General features: G+C 48.9%; 1 protein-coding gene across 1 annotated transcript in view; it reads right to left on the bottom strand.

Annotated features, from left to right (window-relative positions):
• Positions 1–11733: 11733 nt before the first annotated feature.
• The window catches only part of HS3ST4 (heparan sulfate-glucosamine 3-sulfotransferase 4), a 392554-nt gene continuing 383778 nt past the window's right edge, over positions 11734–20509 (bottom strand). Inside the window, exon 3 of the mRNA XM_049638459.1 lies at positions 11734–13720. Coding sequence (XP_049494416.1) covers positions 13084–13720 — 637 coding nt within the window. The 3' untranslated portion in view covers positions 11734–13083. The remainder of the gene's footprint in view (positions 13721–20509) is intronic.

The raw sequence follows: 20509 nt of genomic DNA, 5'->3' as shown, positions 1-20509 counted from the left end.
GCTTAAAATAAAGGAGAACCCCTGTGAATTGATGGCATTTAGTCTGAAAGAAAGGTGGGAATTCTTATCACGATGATAAAGTGCTAAGTGGAGCTTTCACGTCTGGAGTCTCCGAAGGCTTTCAGGTGGGATCAAAGCTGCCTTTCCTGGACCGTGTACCTTCCCTCGTGAAGTCCTCTGTGATGTGTTCAGCTGAAAAGTCCGCTGCCCATCACAGCCTGGCACAGGTATTGTGGAAACGGGAGTGGCTCTTCTCTTTCATTTAACCCATGATGCGGGCCCTTCGCGAGACATCAGTAGCTCGGTGGGTAAAGGGGCAACAAGTGAGACGAGCAGAGGGTAAAGGGCTTGTTCGTGGCTCAAAGGTAGATAAGTAGTGGGGAGGTGGACCCCAATGAGGATTCTAGAACTCTTGGCCGGGCGCTGTCCTCGTTAAATCCTGTCTTTATTCCTTCATTTGACTCTTCACTCATCCCTGCGCTCAGTAGTTACCGCATCAATCCTAAGACGAGACATCCGGGAACAGAGATGAATGAGACATTGCTGCTCCCAGGGATCTCACGTCCAGTGGAAAACCATGGCTCAGGGAAATGTACTGCGGAGTCCTAAGTGACATGGCAGAGGATTTAAAGTGCCTGGGGGGCTCTGTCGGTTAAACGTCTGACACTTGGTTTCGACTCATGGATCTCGTGGTTCCTGAGTTTGAGCGCCACGTCTGTGCTGACGGTGCGGAGCCTGCTTGGGATTTTCTCTCTCTCCCTTTCTCTGCCCCTCCCCTGCTCGCACTGTCTCTCTCTCTCTCTCTCTCTCAAAATAAATGAACTTAAAAAATAAATACGGGCACCTGAATGGCTCAGTCGGTTGGGCGTCCGACTTTGGCTCAGGTCATTATCTCGCGGTCCGTGAGTTCGAGCCCGCGTCGGGCTCTGTGCTGACGGCTCAGAGCCCGGAGCCTGTTTCAGATTCTGTGTCTCCCTCTCTCTGACCCTCCCCCGTTCATGCTCTGTCTCTCTCTGTCTCAAAAATGAATAAACATTAAAAAAAATAAATAAATAAATAAATAAAAATAAAATGCAGAGGAGGGCACAACCTGTTCAGCCAGGGAATCACGGAGGGGACATTTCCATTGGGTCTTTAAGCATGAATATTATTTCTCAGGAAAAGAAAGGACTGGTGTAAGGAAGACATCACAGTACAGGGCAAGGCAAACACTGTGTAGGAGATGATGCCAAGCCTGTGTAGAAAGAACATTGAGTATGGAGTAGTTGCTGTGGTGGAGACGGGAGGAGTAGTTTGGGGACAGATTTTGCAACCCTTATGTGCTAAGCTGAGGAATTTGGAATCTATCATGCAGGCGGTGGGGAACCATGAAAAACACTTTATTGGTTTCTCAGCATCTCCTTTCGGGATCATTCTCTCCCATTCAATAATGATGTTTTCCAAGACAAGAGAAGGGGCTGGCTCTGTCCGGTCCCCAGATGTGACTTAAGCCAGACCATGAGAGTACTTTAGATCCTTGGCCACAGTGACTGGTTCCTGAGTGGCCATGTGACCCCTTTTTGATGGAGCTCTTAGGAAAATAGGCTTTCTGTGGAATTGAAAAGTGTGGTTTAGGCTGAGCTGCAAGCAGCCATAACAATGTCACGTGAAAAGAGATCATTGAAGGCAAACTATTGGAGGACAGAGTGGGTAAAGAAGAAAGGAGTGAAAAAGAGAAAACTTCCTCATTACCAAACTCCTGGGTGCAGCTATATCTTAAGCCGGCCACCTTTGGAAACTTTAGCTACACGAGCCAGTGAATTTCCTTTAGTCCTCATTCCTCTGCGTGACTCGTGCTGTCTGCCACTTCTAGCTAAAGAAGTGACTGACTAATACAGGAATCACGAGTAGTTTATTAGTAAGAGGATGATACAGTCAGTCTCCCTTGTCAGTTAGCATGACTCCGGATGCAGAACGAATTACAAATTATAAAGGGAGTAAACTGGGCATCTGGGGGCCTCAGCTGGTTCAGCGCCTGACTCCTGATTTCGGTTCAGATCATGATCTCACGGTGAGTGGGTTTGAGCCCCACGTTGGGCTCATGCTCAGCGTGGAGCCTACTTGAGATTCTCTCTCTTCCTCTCTTTCTGCCTCTCCCCTGCTTGCTTGCTCTCCCTCCCTCAAAAAAAAAAATCAGAAAAAAAGGAAGTAAACTAGTGAAAGGGAGACCACTTATGGGGAGGTCTCAGAAGATCATGTAAGAAAAATATAAATGTTGACTATAAGTATGTCCTATGCAATTATCTGCTAAATCTGACCTTCCTAAGTTAGGTGATCAGAGTAGCTGAATTCTGGACATCTTTTCTTTTTTGTTTTTTTAATTTAAATTTTAGTTAGGTAACATACAGTGCAATTTGGGTTTCAGGAATAGAATGCATCACTTATATACAACACCCATCACTCATCTAGCCCATCCCCCACCCACCTCCTGCCATCAACCCTCTCAGTGTGTTCTCTATTGTTAAGAGTCTCTTGGGGCGCCTGGGTGGCTCAGTCGGTTGGGCGTCCGACTTCGGCTCAGGTCATCATCTCGCGGTCCGTGAGTTCGAGCCCCGCGTCGGGCTCTGGGCTGATGGCTCAGAGCCTGGAGCCTGCTTCCGATTCTGTGTCTCCCTCTCTCTCTGCCCCTCCCCTGTTCATGCTCTGTCTCTCTCTGTCCCAAAAATAAATAAAATTAAAAGTTAAAAAAAAAAATTAAAGGGGCGCCTGGGTGGCACAGTTGGTTAAGCGTCCGACTTCAGCCAGGTCACGATCTCGCGGTCCGTGAGTTCGAGCCCCGCGTCAGGCTCTGGGCTGATGGCTCGGAGCCTGGAGCCTGCTTCCGATTCTGTGTCTCCCTCTCTCTCTGTCCCTCCCCCGTTCATGCTCTGTCTCTCTCTGTCCTAAAAATAAAATTAAAAAACGTTGAAAAAAAAAAATTAAAAAAAAAAAAATTAAAAAAAAAAAAGAGTCTCTTATGGTTTGTTTCCCTCTCTTCTCTTTCCTCCCTTTCCCATCTGTTCATCTGTTTTGTTTCTTAAATTCCACGTATGAGAGAAATCATATATTTGTCTTTCTCTGATTGACTTTTCCTTAGCATAATACATTCTAGCTCCATCTACATTTTTGCAAGTGGCAAGATTTCATTCTTTTTGATGGCTGAGTAATATTCCATTATATGTGTATGTATCTGTACACACACACACACGCACACACACACACACACACACACACACCACATCTTCTTTATCCATTCATCAGCCGATGGACATTTCGGCTCTCTCCATCGTTTGGTTATTGTTGATAGTGCTGCTATAAACATCGGGGTGTGTGCACTCCTCTGAATCTGTATTTTTGTCTCCTTTGGGTAAATACTAATAGTGGACTTTTTTTTTTAAATTATATGCACGCGGGGTGCCTGGGTGGCTCAGTCGGTTGAGCGTCCCACTTCGGCTCAGGTCATGATCTCACAGTTCGTGAGTTCGAGCCCCGTGTCAGGCTCTGTGCTGACAGCTCAGAACCTGGAGCCTGCTTCCGATTCTGTGTCTCCCTCTCTCTCTGCTCCTCCCCTGCTCACACGCTGTCTCTCTCTCTCAAAAATAAATAAAGATTAAAAAAATTTTTTTAATAAAAAATAAGTAAAAAAAGTTATATGCACGGTATAGAAGACAGAGAAGAGCAAGAAAGAACATAGGCTTCTGGCTTGGAGAGACAGGGAAGCTATTTGCTCGGCTGGCAAGACGGTGGGAGGAATAGGTCTAGGTGACTTAGAACATCTGGAATGGGACTTGGATGCATCAAGATTAAGATACTGTCTCTCTCGGTACAGCCCGATGGACAAGCCAAGGGTAGTTTGATATAAGAATCTGATGTTGGAGAGAGAGCCCTGCACGAACAATCTGAAATTGGGAGTCCCCAGCACAGAGATGGTGCTTGAAACAACGCAAACGTAGGGGATCGCTGGAGTGAATACTTACAGATAAAGAAAGACTAACCCCTGGAAAACAAGCGGTAACAAGTGAGGCTGAACAGCAGCCACTAGTGTGGAGGGGAAACTCGAAGAGTGAGTGTTTGGGGAGCCACGTCAGCAAGGGATGGACGAGTGACCAACTAACTGAATACTGTTCACAGGTTTAGAAGCATGAATACACGATTGCACAAAAGATATTGACTATTACGATTGTCGATATTTGTCCTTAACTCAAGATAGAGCCTCCGGGAGTTGTTTATCTTTTTTTTTAAAGCTTATTTATTTATTTTGAGAGAGAGACAGAGTGTGCGTGGGGGAGGAGCAGAGAGATAGGGAGAGGAAGAATCCTGAGCAGGGCCCATGTGGTCAGCACAGACCCCGGCACGGGGCTTGATCTCATGAACCACGAGATCACAATCTGAGCTGGAATCAAGAGACGGACGCTTAACCAACTGAGCCACCCTGATGCCTTGGGAGTTGTTTATCTTAATGAAAGTTCTTTATAGTCTGAGTGGTATTTAATAGGATTTGTGTAACTTGGAATGTTAGATGTATCAACCCTGTACTTTGGGAGAAGACCATCTCTAGGTTTGAAGTGATATGGAAGCTCCCTGAAATTTGAGAAGTGCCTGGGGGAACCTGTAACTTCCGTAACCTTGGGGGCACAGAAAAGACTCTAGATCTCAAGATATGTCGTGAGTTGTAGCTTTTTACGTTACGAGATTGGGGATGGGATGAGAAAATGCACTGGATTATGAAAAATGGGGCAGGGTCCACGTATGTTTGAGGTCAATTCTGTCCCTTTAATGTAGGTTTGATACACCCTTGACTGATCCCATGATTCTAGTTAACATCACAAGGTTTCCCCAGATACGGTCTACTCGTTGGTGCGTCGTCTTTCTTGTCCTATGGACCCCAAAGTAGTTGCATGGTTGCCTGAGTCACCAGATCAAGAAAGCCAACTAAGAAGCGCCAGGCTCTTTTCATCATCCTGCTCTGACATCTTCAGTGTTGTCTATGTTTGTTGACTCATGGTTACAAAATGGCTGCCACAATTCTAAGCCTGTCGTCCTTTCTCAAGAGCACTCAAAAGTAGGAAAAATAGATTCATTTCCTCTTATCATTGGCCACTTTAAAAAAATGTCTTTATTTATTTTGAGAGAGAGCAAGGGCACAGTCAGGGGAGGGGCAGAGAGACAATCCTAAGCAGGCTCTATGCTGACAGCACAGAGCCCAACGGGGGGCTCAAAATCATGAGCCATGAGATCACGACCTGAGCCCAAATCCAGAGTCAGACACTTAACCGACTGAGCCACCCAGGCTCCCCTGGCATTCTTTTTTTAATCCTTAAAGATTCTCTTTCTCCAGAGCCTTGAGCTGACCACCGCTCAGACCCCACTGAGAAATGGAGCTAGGAACCTCCACCATGAATTAAAATAAAATAAAAAATAATAAAAGACAAGGAGAGGAGGAAGAGGAGTTTGTGAGCTAGGAAGACAGCAGAGGCAGGGCAAGTATCCAAGAGACAATGTGGAAGATAAAGCAGGAGTGGATCACAGAGCAAGATGGCGGCCAATAGTGTCAAACATTCATGCTAAGTAGGTGAAGGATGAAGGCAGCAACTCAGATAACCAATCAAGCCCTTCCTTAGACTTCTGGGAGCCGACGCTAGGACACGGGGGTGTGAGAAAAGGATAGCCATTGAGCGAACATAGCGAGGGTAGAATCTCCTTTCCAGAACTTGAGCTATGGAAGACAGGGTGCTGTTGGGTATTTTGACAGATGCTACGCAGTGTTTTGTCCTTAAATTAACGATGGGATGATTGGCTTTGGATCGACATTGAAGACCAGGGAAGAGGGGACTCAATGAATAAAGCACATGCTCTTAAAGCTGAGAGTTAGGGAGTTGAGGCAAATATAAGAACTAACGAGACATGAGTGGGGGAATTATGGATTCACACCCTGGCTAGCAATTTTTAAAATTTATAATAATGGCAACAACAGTAAGCCTGCTGAGCTCTTTCTTTTTGCCACTCCCCTTTTATAGGTCCTGGTATCATTCCAGTAGTCCTCACAGTTCCCTGTAAGCAGGAATTATCCCCGTCTCCACCTGATGGAGGAGAGAACGCAGGTCCAGTGAGAGGCAGAGAGACAGAGAGAGAGCTGGACTTTCTCCAGGAAGCCACCTTCCTTGACCAAAAGAACGTGGGTGGGGTGAGAATGTGGGTAGGGTGGAAAGCTTGAAAGAACGGTGGAAATCTCTGAAACAAATACAAGGAGCCTGGAAAAAAAGAGCTGCCCAGGGACAAATAAAAGGAACGCATTGCCGAACCGAAGGCCTCGCTGAGGTTAGAAAGCAGAAATTTAGAGAGACCCCAATCTGCATTCTCTGCTGCTCTCAGCAGGGGGGACTAAATGGACGATGGGATTCACCCTGGCTTGTGGGCTGGTCCGCGAGTCTATGATTTCGACTCAGCCCTTCGACGTGCTGCCTAACGGTTCTTGTTCTGTACTGCTTTTTCCTTCCTCTCAACAGGATGGTCAGGGTGAAGAAAGCCCTTATTTCCAAAGCCCTTTCCCCAGCATTCCCCAGGGAGCACATCCTGTCCCCGGCACCCTTGAGAAGCCCTCCCACAGGGATCAAAAGGAAGCAATCTCTTCTTCCATAAATGATGGGGGGGGGAGGAAAGGGGGATCTCTTGCTCCATCAAAGTCTTACCTTTGGTCTCGGGGAGCCCCAGGGGAGTCTGAAGGCATCAACTCTTTCTTCTTGGGTTAGAAGGAACCGATGTGGTTGCTAAATCTCGCTTTTGGCAGGAGTTACAGGAAAAGAGTCCTACCACTTTTGTTTTTCCTTTTATACCATTTATTGCCGTTTTGTTTGTTCATCATCCCAAGGCTGTCCCCATGATCTCAGAGACAAACTGGTGACAAAAGCTCAGAGCCTGAAGACATGTACATGTAGGGGGAAATATTCTTTATTACAGAGACACTGGTGTAATTGAGTTGCAAGCAGAGATGTGGCAGAGGCGGACCTACCAAGGGGGTTGAGGCTTCTTGAAACTGTTCAAGGGGACAAGAGGCCCTCCGTCCAGCGCAGAGTGCCGTGAAGGCTGCCGTGTACTGCCCCATCCTTGCCTCTGGGGACCCTCCGTGGAGGTGAGCAGGACCGAAAGTGACAGGCTCTCAACCTTTTGAGAACCGCAGCTGGTCATTTTCCCAACCTGGTTCCAGCCCAATCCTGCAACTCCAGCCCATCTCGTCCCCCTTTTCCCCAAGATATTTTGTGCGTTTCTTCCAGGTAGGGAAGGGGCTAAAACAAAAAGCTAGTTAGAAATGTTCAAAAGAGCGTAAGATCAACTCTTCTCTCGAGGTGAGGCTTTAAGGATGTTAGCGTTAATCCAATGAGCTCCACGTGTCCCACGCGACCCCTACTTAAGCCCCACAGATATGACCACAACAAGGAGGTATGGGGCCACCGAGAACCAGAAAGATGCCGTGGTGAGGATCCTTCTGACCCCAAACAGGATGGACTGTTCTGGCTCTGGCCTACTCATGGCTGCAAGGATGACCCCCCCAACCTACCAACCGGCCTCTACTGTTCTATTTCAAGATCACTCTGTTCCAGTGGCCCAGAACGGTTCATGGGATCCGAGCTATTCAAACGGATGTTTCCTGGGCTTAGAGACAAGGTTATGAAAACACCGGTTGAAATTGTTTAACTGTGATGATTCCAGGAAGGCTGTCCCTCCCACCATCCCTTGAGCAGCGCCCTGCCTTGTGGTTTCACTTCAGTCGTTACATCTCTGTGAAACTTTGGGGAAGTGCCTCAAATTCCCAAGCCTCCAGAGACCCTGGCTATAAAATACAAGGATGAGGCTCGTTATTATTGACCTAGAAGACAAATCTCCATTACTGTCTCATCCAATAGAAGATGTGTGAGTGCGTGTGTGTGCGTGTGTGTGTGTGTTCATTGGAACTATTATTGAGTTCAGCACATTTTCAGAAGAGTTGAATTTCTGTTGGTTTGGTGTTTCCTTCTTGATCTATGAATCAACAAACAGCCGACGGCTAGGGTAAGAAGGTCATCCCTTGACCTTCCCCTGGGACAATGCTAAGGAAGCACAGGTGGTGGGGAGTGAGGGCTGTGTCTGCAAGAATTTATGTCCCCGATTAAGTGGCTTGGCTACGGTCAGCCTGCGTTCTGGGAGAAGATGATCCTGGATGGCAAAGTCCTTCATTCACACTTCTTCCCCCGCCCCCCAAATCCCTACTAGGCTTCTTAATGCAATCTTGTATTTTTCATATCTTTTGTGCTTTCTTTCATACCTCTTTGTGCTTTAGCTTAAGTCCGGAGCATACGAACAGTCATATGATTTGGGATGAGGTAAAACGTTGCCGGGTATGGTCTTTAATGCCATACGTACACAGCGGTCCTTCCTTTCCCCCCGTGAGTTACCCCCTACCCCAATTTCGCGTTTCCATAGTGTTTCCTGGGCATCCTCTCTCGTAATAGTGAAACCCTCTCTTTATGTATTTCTTCTAGTCTGTCTTTCCCGCCGCCCCCCCCATCCCACCCCTTGGCTGGGCGCTCTGCTGGGTCAGCTTCTCTCTCTCTCGCATCTCTTTCAACTGCCACTTGGTCATCTATACATATATTTGTGGAATAAAAGCTGGAGTGAAAGATGATTGACCCTAGAGCAGCGCTATACCCATTGCTGTCTCCAGGGACACTAGAGATTCTGGTCCGTCTTCCACCAGTGGACCCACATCACGTACATTTCTTTGGCCTTCATCTCCCGCCCGGATACCAGATGACCCACTATTATTACCTTGCCACATACGATATTTTCACAATTAAAAAAAAGTGGTCCCATGTATCTCGTATCTTAAAATGACACATCCCCACCCCCTTGAGAAGCTAGAAATCATAGGCACTCCTCTCTCCCCACCCCAAGTCGTTACACAAAAGCTTGAGGAGAACCCCAACCCAACTTTATTTCCAGAAACGCTGGACAACAGGCACCTGCCTGGTTTTTCCACCTTTTTTTTTTTGTCTCCCACGTGAACTTTCAGGAGTCAGGGCTCCAAGCACAGAATTCATAGCCCAGAAGTTTGAAAACGTCGCTCCCGTGTTCATCCCAAGAGGATCTGTTTGGCCCTGTTGGAGGAGCCTTGGTGCCCTGTTGTATCTAAAAGAACCTTGAGTGTGGAACAAGGGAAAGGCCACTGTGAGGAGAATTTGTCTGTGTAGGGGGTGAGAGGAGGGTCCTGACCAGGAGGAAGAAGGTTTGCGTGTGAATGCCTGAAATCTAGCCAGTCCTGTGTTATGGAGGGCTTTTCTACTGGCCTGAGCTTTGAGCAAGATCAATGCGGGCTCCCTTCTCTTGACATTCTCATAACAGTCCAATATGAGTAAAGATATAGCCTTGGAACTCTATAAAGACATATTGTTCTGGAAGGGGTATTGAGAACATCTTCCCTTGTCTTCCTCCTTCAACTTTATCATCACCATTATTGCCATCATCACCACTAACGTTACCATGGTCCTCACTATCCATTGTGTCACTGAAACTCTTCATTCTTTCCAAATACCCTCCATCTATTAATTCATTTTGACTATCCCAGAAGCACTGAGGGGTAGGTGGGGTAGGGATTAAATATACCCATTTTAGAGACAGGACAACTAAGGTTTAGGTGGTCAAGACACCGACAGAGGCAAAGATAGAACCCAGCCACCGCTCTTCCAATAGCAGAGAGGCAGAAGTTTTCTCTGGACAATAAGGGGGCCGAGGGTGGTCAAATGGGAAGGAGCAGGAAGGATAAGAAACGGGACAAAACTGAAGTCGTGGCTTTCGTATACAGTTGAAAGAAAGATAAAGGGACTGCTGAATGCTTTTGCCCTTGTCGCTGCTGTGTTTCGAGCTGGTGGGTCTAAGGGGCAAGGCCAAGGCTCTCCTACGTTTCACGTACAGAACAATAGTGGCCAAAAGCAAGGAACACGGGAGCAATGACAGCTGTGCTGCTGGGAGGCAGAATTCTCCTCTTCTCAGCTCTGAGCCACACGCAGCAGCCTTTCCAGAGGTGTGAACCCTCCATTCGAGGGAGAAGAGGGGAAGCGAAGATTAAATATAATTTATGCTTTGCTAATTGAAATCAAATACAAAATTCAATCTTCCGTGAGTTGCAATGCTCACGTTTAAATAGGGCGGAAGTATGATTAACCTGACTCTTATCTTAGCAGGCTGACTCTGCTTTCCTGGAGAGGAAGGAATTCCTTTGTCAAGTTTCTCCCCCTGCAGAAGGGGACATGGCTTCCTGGCTCACTCCCGGAGTCACGAGGATCAAGCCAGAGTAGACACGGCAGAAAATAGAACTTAAACATGTCAACGTTGCCTTTCTTTTCCAAACCATGAGCTTTCAACCATATCGCCAGACAGACCCTTAAAATAAAAACCTTCAAGCTCTCAAGGCTTCGGCCCCTGCCCTATTCCTCCAGAGAATGTAAGCCCTGCTGCTATACGCAAGTGTCTACGTACTTTAAGCGGTGGGGGTGGGGTCCCCACTTTTATTTTCCAGCTGAGTACGGCCTATTTAAAAAAAATTTTTTTTTAACGTTTATTTATTTCTGAGACAGAGAGAGACAGAGCGTGAGTTGGAGAGGAGCAGGGAGAGAGGGGGACACAGAAACCGAAACAGGCCCCCAGCTGTCAGCACAGAGCCCAACGCGGGGCTCGAACTCACGGACCGCGAGATCGTGGCCTGAGCCGAAGTCCCAAGTCTGTGCTGACGGCTCGGAGCCCGGAACCTGCTTCGGATTCTGTCTCTCCCTCCCTCTGCCCCTCCCACTGGCGCTGTCTCTCTCTCTCTCTCTCTCAAAAATAAATAAAACATTAATTTTTTTTTAAAGAATGTTCTTGAAAGAACAGGTTCCTGAGCTCCACCCCGGAGCTCCTGGTTCTCCAAGAAGTCTGCAATGAGGCTCAGGAAGCTGTGGCCTGCAGAGACCCCACGGTTGCCCCCAGTGGGCAGCTAGACCCATTCTTTGTTTTGCTGGCACATCAAGGCCCCAACCAGCCAGCCCACAAAGCACTGTTCGGCACCAGCATGCCTTTGCTTCCTTCAAAGAGGTGGGTTTAGGGGCGCCTGGGTGGCTCAGTCGGTTAAGCGTCCAACTTCAGCTCAGGTCACGATCTCGCGGTCCATGAGTTCGAGCCCGCGTCGGGCTCTGGGCTGATGGCTCAGAGCCTGGAGCCTGCTTCTGATTCTGTGTCTCCCTCTCTCTCTGCCCCTCCCCCGTTCATGCTCTGTCTCTCTCTGTCCCAAAAATAAATAAACGTTAAAAAAAAAATTAAAAAAAAAAGAGGTGGGTTTATATGCACGTGCATGTGTTTATCTGTATCTTCTTCTGCTCTGGTGGTGAAGGCACGTATACACGTTGCCTTCCGCTCGATAACCACTTCCTCATCTGGCAAAAAGTTATTTGCGAGGTTGTTTCTGAGTCTAGCCTATCGGTGCGTTTCTGGCCAGGATCCGTCAAGCTAGAGAAAGCCGGGTTCCTTTCCAGAGTCCCTTCCCTTGTGCCGTTTCCAGAATTATCCAGCCCTGTAGACAGAATCCCCTGGCAGATTGTCAAATCTGGGTCTTTCCGGCCACCCCGGAGAAGGGGCCAGTCCCAGAGTGGGAGGGGCGGGGGGCGGGGTTGGAGGTGACCCATACAAACACGGCAGCCGAGAGCCCATTAATCAGGTTGCATTAAGCTTTATAACAACACGGTTTTCATTTAGCGGGAGAAATGACAGTTTGATATCGGCCGAACAGACTTAGCTCCCCCCACTCATACATCTTTTTAAATTTACTAGAACAGTCCTGGTTTGGGAGATCCGTGAACAAGTACTTGACGTCAAGTGCTGCGTTTCCATCGAATCAAAGTAATGGGAAGGGACGCTTCGTTCAGCTGCCCTTGGTGGGGGGTGTCCACAGACAGCCCTCGTCCTCCCCCACGTCCACGTCCACAGACGGGATCTGACGGCCCTCCACAGAGGGAGCCCCAGCGTGTGCCATCTCTGCAGAGAGCAAATAAAGCACCAGATGACCACGAGGCGGGACATGGTGGGGCGAACAGAAGCGTGGTGACCGATCCCCTGTTCGTTGCGTTGCTCAGGATTACTCCTAACAGAAGACATGCCCACTCTCCGGTCCTCGCCCCTCTGGGGACCCTAAGGGACGGAGCCCGCTCTTAGAGCGTTTCTTAAAACCACGGTTCTACGGGTCTTCACGGATGAAGACCGCCCACCGAAAAGTCTGGCCTTCTTTTTTCACCCCCAGAACTAGCCCTTATCTGTTTCAACCCCAGGGCTCAGAACTCAATGGCAATCACGCTGCTCTGAGAACAGCCACGGGACACTCGTGGAGAGAGAAAGACCCAGCCCTTCCTAGAGGGCCCTTGGAAAGAAGCCTTCCAAGAGCGTCAGCTTTTTTATTTTTATTTTTCTGGTGAGGAACGTGCATGCCTCCGCCTTCATAAGGTGGGGAAGGGGGAAGTCACAGGGTTGTGGGATGAGACCTCTAAGGAGAAGGTTAGAGACGCCTCAGAGAAAGGACCTGGCTCCCTGGGAGTCCTGGAGTACTCAGCCACAAGGAGCACTCTGGAGAGGTGCCAAAGCAAAGGTTTATACAGCAGAGGGCTGTGCCAGGGCTAGGACTCAGGCTTCTCAAGTGACCAAAGTAGACCTTCCTTTCTTCTCTTTAATCACTTAACCAAACGCTCCTGGCACGGTCTCTGACCTTGACAGCTATCTATCCTGTCTTCAGACTCCATTAATTAGCAGAAGACAAGAATTAGCAGTGGCTCCTGGCGGCCATCTGGTCAACCAGACGCCGCCGCCCGGGCAAACCCGGTGCCTCTGTGAGGATGCCATGGGATCCACCCCTTCGCCTAAACCTGCAGCGTTGGAAGCGATCGTGGCTGGACAAAGGAGGGGATCGACTTGGCACTCCAGCGAGGCTGAGGCCGTGGACCCCGGGGGGCGATTCAGGACTCAGGTAAGGAGCCTCCTTAGCTATTCGCTAGCCTTCCCTCCGCTTCCTTAGCCTCATTTGTCACCCTCTTCCCGTTCCCACTGGAAATCTTGGCCAGTCATTTGGTAAAACATCATGTTGAAGGGTCTGTAGAATTTCTGCAGTCTCTGGATCACATCTGGGTCGATGCGGGGATGAGTCCGACCTTTGCTCTTGCCTAAGCATCTGGGGGCACCGCTGTCTTCTGGCTTCTTGAGACAAGGGAACCCCTTGGTTTTGTTGAAATAGAAATGCTTTTCAGTCACCACACGCTTGAGGCCTAGAAAATCCTGTACTTTGGCCATTTCCCCGGCAGGGTCCACTATGAGTCGCTCACCGCTGACAAAGAGGATTTGGGAGAGGGGGAAGTATTGCAGCCAGTTTTCCAGGTGCAGAGCGTAGATCCCTATCCGAATGGCGCTCCAGGAGGCGTCGATCAGCCCTAGGGTCCGGTTTTTGAAGGCCAGTACCTCGAAGGTGGGGATCTCGGGTTTCTTGGACAGCGTCTGGGTGTAGTCGGAGATGGCCCTGGTCACGGGGTTTCTCACCACCACAATGAGCTTGATGTCCTTGGCCATGGCGTGGATCCGCTTGGGAGCCTCATTCGTCACAAAGTAACTCGGCGTCTTCTCCATGGTCACCTGCCCATCCAAAGTCTTAGGCATCACATTTCTGGAAGAGGAAGGGAAAGGAAAGAGAGGGTCATTCCCACCCAGAAACACTTTAACTTTTTGCACGAAACGTGTTGCCAGCAAGAGGCCGATCGAGAACTACAAAACAAAACGCGCTGGCAAACCCTAGGAATTCTTTTCTAACTCTGTGCCCACTCTCCACTCGGATCACAGCATCACCAGAAAAGGCAGCACAAGGCTTCCGGATTCACTCTTGGGGACCTTACATACCTGGGTTTAAATCTGCTGCCCTATCTCTTACCCAGTGCTGTTCAACTGGGACACACTCTTAATTTCTCTGTGTATTCATTTTACATAATCTCTGAAATGGGAGATAATGACAGCACTTACTTCACACCGTAGTATAAGGCTTAAGGGAGATAACGCTTGTAAAGCATTTAGCACAGAATCCGGCACGTGCGAGAGCTTAAAAAGTCAAGGATTTTATTATTGTCACAGCAGCTTCTGGAAAAGGTCTGAGCGCACCAAGAACTCAAAGATGATCTAGCCCAAGGGTTGGTCAACGACCACCTGCCCCTTGTTTTTGTACGGCTCACCGCGAGGAATGGTTTTCCATCTCTCAACGGTTGGAAAACACCCAACATAGTAATAATAACATTTTGTGAGGCATGAAAATTATATGAAATTCAAATTCCAATGCTCATAAATAAAGCTTCTCTGGAACACAGCCGCACGCACCCCCCGATGTACTGTCTGGGGCCACTTCTGTGCTACAACGGCAGAGCTGAGTACTTGCAACGGGGACTTACTGACACACAAAGCCAAGCACATTTACTGTCTGGTCCTTCGGGAAAACATTTGGCGAGAATTGACCTAGTCCAAAGGTGTCGCGGGGGAAAGGAAGAAACTGAAGCCCAGAGGCCGGGAACCGGACAGGCTTCGCGACCTTCCCAAGGTGAGTCACGTCCCTCTCTTGTCCTTCCTCTGTAAAACCCTAAAAGCTCACCTGGAGTTCGAGTTCAGAATAAAACGACACACAAATGGAGTTCTTAACTTTGCTCCCGAGGTTTGCCCAGTGAGCCAGGGGCAGGTCCCACACCACGTCTCTTGGTTTCCTTCCCAAGGTCGTGTCTCCGAACCCCACCCCTCCTTCCGTGTTCGCCTTCAGAGTGGCCCTGTCTCATGTGAGAGCTTCAAGACATCAGAGGAGTTTGATGCTCTCTGTCCCCCAATCCCAGGGTGGCGGGCCTATCAATGATAACAGAGGCTCAGGATCCTATTATACAGTCAATTTGCTATAGGCATATGTAGACCAAAGTTAATTGATGATAAACTTGTTATACCTGTCGGTACAGCAGGCCATCTGCCACAATGTGCTCCACTCCATTAAGTCTATTCACTTCTGAGCCCTGCACCAAAGAGGTACGTTTAGGATTACACAAGACCTCTTTGTTGTGAGGACATGCTTTTAAATGTCTCAGCTAATAAAACTTAATACCGACCACGATCCCTTAGCTTCCCCTACCATAATTAAATGTATTTACTATCGCGCGTGTAGAGAAAGAACGACTTTTCTTTTATCTCTAATTCACATGCTCCGTCAATAATTAATTGCTACTGGGTTTTGAGCTTTCTTGGCAAGCACCTTGAGGAGGCAAGAGGAACTTGCCTGGTAGAGAAAATTCACGTAGAGTCAGATGTTGTTAGCGCTCAAGGGTTGGACGGCCAGCAGTTTCCGGATCAAAGCCAACAGCCCTGGCCATAGTCATGCTCGTCCCGGACTAACATATTGTCCAAGGTATTCTGAACGTCTTCATGTGCCTGTTCGGCTCTCGTCACATTTAACTGTTTCATAAGGCCGGGGAGGGGGGTGGGGCGGGGGTCGGGGGGTGCAGGGCGCGGAACCCAAAACGTGTGCGACTCCAGTGTGCAGGACTGCCGGGTTTCCGACCACCCACATCACCGTGAAGTTGATAAAACTCTGAGGTTGCAAAGCCCTCCAGGAAGTGTATTTAACCCACATTGAACCCCAAATTTCTCACCTCAAAAAACAGGGCTAATTAAGAGTCCCTCCCTTCTAGGATGGTAATGAAGATCCCATGAGGTAACAAGGGGAAATCTCTTCTTAGAATAGTGCCCGGTGAAGGCCACGAAGTGTTATAACTGACACCAGGGGTACAAGACCACTGACACGGCAATTATTAGAGAAAAACAAAGAAAGAACATTTCTATCTGACCGCATGGCAAAGCTGAACAACTGAGCTCAAGAACAGGTCTAGGGAAAAAGGCTAGTTTGACTCAAGCCAGTTATCATCAACCACACATCCCTGACCCGGAGGCTGGTGACCCACGAGGGAGCTAAATGAGTTCGGCCTGAGTTTAAGGAACGTGTTGATGTCCTACTTTTATTTCAACTGGAGAGAGATATTCTCTCTCATTTTAACTTATTTATTTATTTATGAGAGAGAGAGAGAGAGAGAGAGAGGGAGAGGGAGAGGGAAGCAGAGAGAGAGGGAGAAAGAGAACCCCAAGCAGACTCTGTGCTGTTAGGACAGAGTGCGATGTGAGGCTCCAACCCACAAACCGTGAGATCATGACCTGAGCCGAGATCAAGGGTTGGACACTCAACCAACTGAGCCAGCCAGGTGCCCCCAGAGGGACATTGTCTTAGTATGAAACTCATGTCATACTATGAAAATATTAAATCATTATTAATGCAAAAAAATACTGGAAGATAGGTATTTTCAACATGGCCCCATCCAGATGTTTAATCCCTCCATGATTTGTTGCCTATGGATTTTGTGGCCTTTTCTGTGAGCTCAGGAGCAGTTGCCAAGGTTTTCCTTCTCATTCGCCCTCTGCCATTCACTTCTTAGACCCCAGCGTTTGTCCTTTAATGGGGCCCCTTTCAAATTTATCTACTGCACTTCAGCTAATTGCTACAGTCTGTCAAGACGTGTGTGGATCTCGTGTCCTCATCTGAAGCATCTGGAATGAAATGGCACCCCTCTTCCAAGCCAGTGTGTGTAGGGGAGTAAGCGTGTGCTCGGCTCAGTGCTCAGTGCAAAGGGGAATGAGAGAAGGGGTGCTGGAGAAGGCAGAGGAGCCTAAATGGCTTTGATCATGTGACAAAGGAAGTAAAACATGTGGTTTGGGGAGACGCCTGGCATTTGGGCACCCAATGGTAAGACCATCTCATGAAGCCATGATACAGCTGTGTGGTATGAGCTACCCAGGATTTTTTGCCAGTAAGAAGATACACAGCAGCTGTTTCCCATCCGGGAAGTAGTCGTCTCCCCTTTTCAGAACTGATGCTGAATCAGTTATGTTCATTCATTCATTCCTTCATTCATGAAACCCCTTTCATTCCTAGAGTCCTTGATAGCTGCCTGCATCGTAGAGCTTAGAATATTGTCATAATAGGATTTGTTCCCAGGCCCTTCCTGGCTAGTCTCAGTTCCTGAAAGCCGCGGGCCATGTTTTTTTCCCCTTCTTGTCCCTCGCATCTAACACAGTTCCCGCCACATATGGTAGCCGTCCCCCTAGCTCTCTGTGGTTGCCGGACGGACACACAAAGGACGTCCGGATGAAAGCGTGATCCTTGGGCGTGAGGGGAATTGACGCCGTTTGGGGGGGCCTGACCCCCCTGAGTAGGTTTTCCATGCATGGCGGTTCGGCGTCTGTGAGACCCGTGTCATCCCTGTCTGAAAGACCATGCACTTCGGCGTGGACCATCTGGTAAGAAAACACTGCAGCTGGGCTTGGAACAGCTCGTTAACAGTATCCGGGGTGCTTAGAGCAGCCGCGACATCAACATCAACACACAGTCCTGAAGCGAGAATCGTTCTGCAAGATCACACATCTGCTCTCACAGCCCCAAATGTTGATGAGCCACCACCCAGCGCGCTCGCCCTCCCCGCCTCCCACGCCGGGGTGGTGGCGCTTTGCTACAGGATATGCGCCCGGGGGCCTCGCGGGAGACGATGCTAACAAGAATTACCACGCACCATTCACGGAGTGCCCACCCTGTGCTGTGCTTTCTGCTCCAAATTCAACGTCGGATGCCGGACCCACTCCTCGAAACGCCTCCAGGCATTGGCCGCTCCAGCCTAGTTGGTTAAGACCATAGACTCCGGACTTTCTGAGTTTGGATCCACTTATTAGCTGGGTGACCCCGGGCCAGTTACTTAACCCAAATAGCCTGTGTCTCCGATCCACTCTCTGGGAAACAGACATCGTACTATTCAGATCCATCTCCGAGGGATTTTATGAGGATTTAATAAATCAATATCTAAAAGGGTCCCTTACACATTGAAGGCCCTGAATACATTAGCTGTTAATGTTTAAACACCTCTCTTAAGAAGATACTACCCTTAGGGCAGGAAACTGAGTCCCAGTGAAATTGATTAGCTGCCCGAAGTCACGATAAGTGGCGTTGGAAGTCAACCCCAGCTCTGTCTCGCACCACAGCCCAAGCTCTTTGTTGCTGCCCGACAATGCTTAACGGAACTTCAGAGGCTCAGCAAGGTTGCGGGACTGGCCCAAGGTCACTCCGCCAGGGGGTGGCCGAGCTGAATGTAAAAATGACACTCATTACACATGTTGTAAAGGTGGACTGTCACTGACTTACCACTGGGAGTTGCGGCAAACCCAGGCCAGAATCCCCAGAAATTCTTGCCAGATCAAGCTACATCGTTCAATTTGTGATATCTCTCTCCGGGGCCTCCTCAATTGAAGCAAATGGATACCATCATGAACGCCGAGGGAGAAAGCAATCACCCGTGTTAGATATAAAGTGCCCATTCTCTCTGGAAGGGTCAGTGGCACAGCTTGCCTTTGGCTTGCCTGATTTGGAGGTACGTGGGCAGCTCACATTTCCCCAAATGCATTTTCCGGTGGAACAAATGGTGCATAAATTAGCAATATTTTCTGAGCCCTCCTGATGAACTGTAACCCAAGAGAACGGTGGTGAGAGCAAGGGCATGAGGTAGGGCCATTTCCCCCGCGTCGAGGAAAAGAATCCACTTAGAAAGTCAGTCGAGCACCTGCTGCTTGCCAAGCCCCGCACAAGGCAATTGCACACGTTCTCCTGGCCACAGCTCACAGATACCATGGGCTTCACGGAGCCCGTTTATACAGATGTGGCAGTTGAGAGCCAGGGTGACAATGAACCCTGTCCAAGGACATACAGGCAGGACCTGCCTTGCCCAGTTCTGTTGGAAAGTTCGTTGTGCTTTTCAAAAATGTTCCACTTATTTATTTGGAGAGACAGAGAGAGAGAGAGAGAGAGAGAGAGACAGAGACAGAGAGAGACAGAGAGAGAATCCCAAGCAGGCTCTGGCTTTCAGCACGGAGTCTGACGTGGGGTTCGATCCCATGACCCAAAATCAGGAGTCAGATGTTTCACCGACTGAGCCACCCAGGCACCCCTACTGGGCTTTTTAAACCCAAAATTCAAGAGGCACCTAGGTGGCTCAGTCGGCTGGGCGTCTGACTTCGGCTCAGGTCATGATCTCACGGTTCTTGAGTCTGAGCCCGCATCGGGCTCTGGGCTGACAGCTCAGAGCCCGGAGCCTGCTTCGGATTCTGTGTCTCTCTCTCTCTCTGCTCCTCCCCCACTCCAGCTCTGTCTCTCTCAAAAATAAAAATAAAACGTTAAAAAAATATTAAAAAAGTTTCCAGGAATCTTGGAATCTCTGAAGGCGGAAATTCAAAGCATTTGAAAAGGACATTTCTTATATAGAGCCCTAAGAAAAGCAGCATACCCTGGGGCCATACGATCATCAGCCAAATGGAAGCGGAGAAAGCAGGGATCTTGAGTTACAGCTGAGATTTGACAACTAACTTGCTGAATAAATTTAGGAAGGGGTTTTTCGCTTTGGACCAGCACGATGAAAGGGCTATGTGCAGACGAATCCTCTCATTAATCCCATCAAGTATTAATTGGTGCCTGTCGCGTACCAGGTGTTGAGCATAAACTGATGCTCAAGCATGCGTGGTACCTGCCTTCAAAGGACTGTAAGTTCTTTGAGGAAAAGGTCTGACTATCCCATTTTTGGTCGGTGGTTCAGATGGACATCTCCGCGGTGGACAGACAGACGTCTCCTTTGCTGCCGAGTCTGGCTTGCATTCCCACATGCCCTTGCGGGAAGGTGTGGGTGGGGGGGGGGGGTATGGAAGCAGAAGAGAAGCCGCAGAAGAGGATGGAGCTTAGAAGGGAGAGGAGAAATAAAGATCAGAAGAAAGGAAGGAGGAGGAGGCGAAAGGCAAGAAGGAACCGGGCTTTGAAGAGGCACAAGGAATTTAAGTGACCAGGGGGAGCGGGGAAATGAGGAAAGCATTGCAGTTTTATTTGTTTGTTAATTTTTTATGTTTTAGTTATTTTTGAGAGAGAGAGAGAGACAGAGAGAGAGAGAGAGAGAGGGAGAGAAGGAGTGGGGGAGGGGCAGAGAGAGAGGGAGACACAGAATCCGAAGCGGGCTCCGGGCTCCGAGCTGCCAGCACAGAGCCCGATGCGGGGCTCGAACTCATGAACCGCGAGACCGCGACCTGAACCGAAGTCGGATGCTTAACCGACTGAGCCACCCAAGTGCCCCAAGCATTGCAGTGTTAAATGGCACATGGCTGGGGTGCCTGGGTGGCTCAGTCGGTTGAGTGTCTGACTCTGGGTTTCAGCTCAGGTCATGATCTCACCGTTCGGGAGTTCGAGCCCTGTGTCGGGCTCTGTGGTGTGGAGCCTGCTTGGGATTCTCTCTCTCTCTCTCTCTCTCTCTCTCTCTCTCTCTCCCCCTTCTTCTCTCTCTCTCTCTCTGAAAATAAATAAGTACAC

This window comes from Panthera uncia, chromosome E3, assembly GCF_023721935.1.
Source record: "Panthera uncia isolate 11264 chromosome E3, Puncia_PCG_1.0, whole genome shotgun sequence".
Classification (NCBI taxonomy): Eukaryota; Metazoa; Chordata; class Mammalia; order Carnivora; family Felidae; genus Panthera; species Panthera uncia.
The sequence above is the reverse complement of the archived record's forward strand: the minus strand, read 5'-3'. Positions and strand labels throughout refer to the sequence as shown.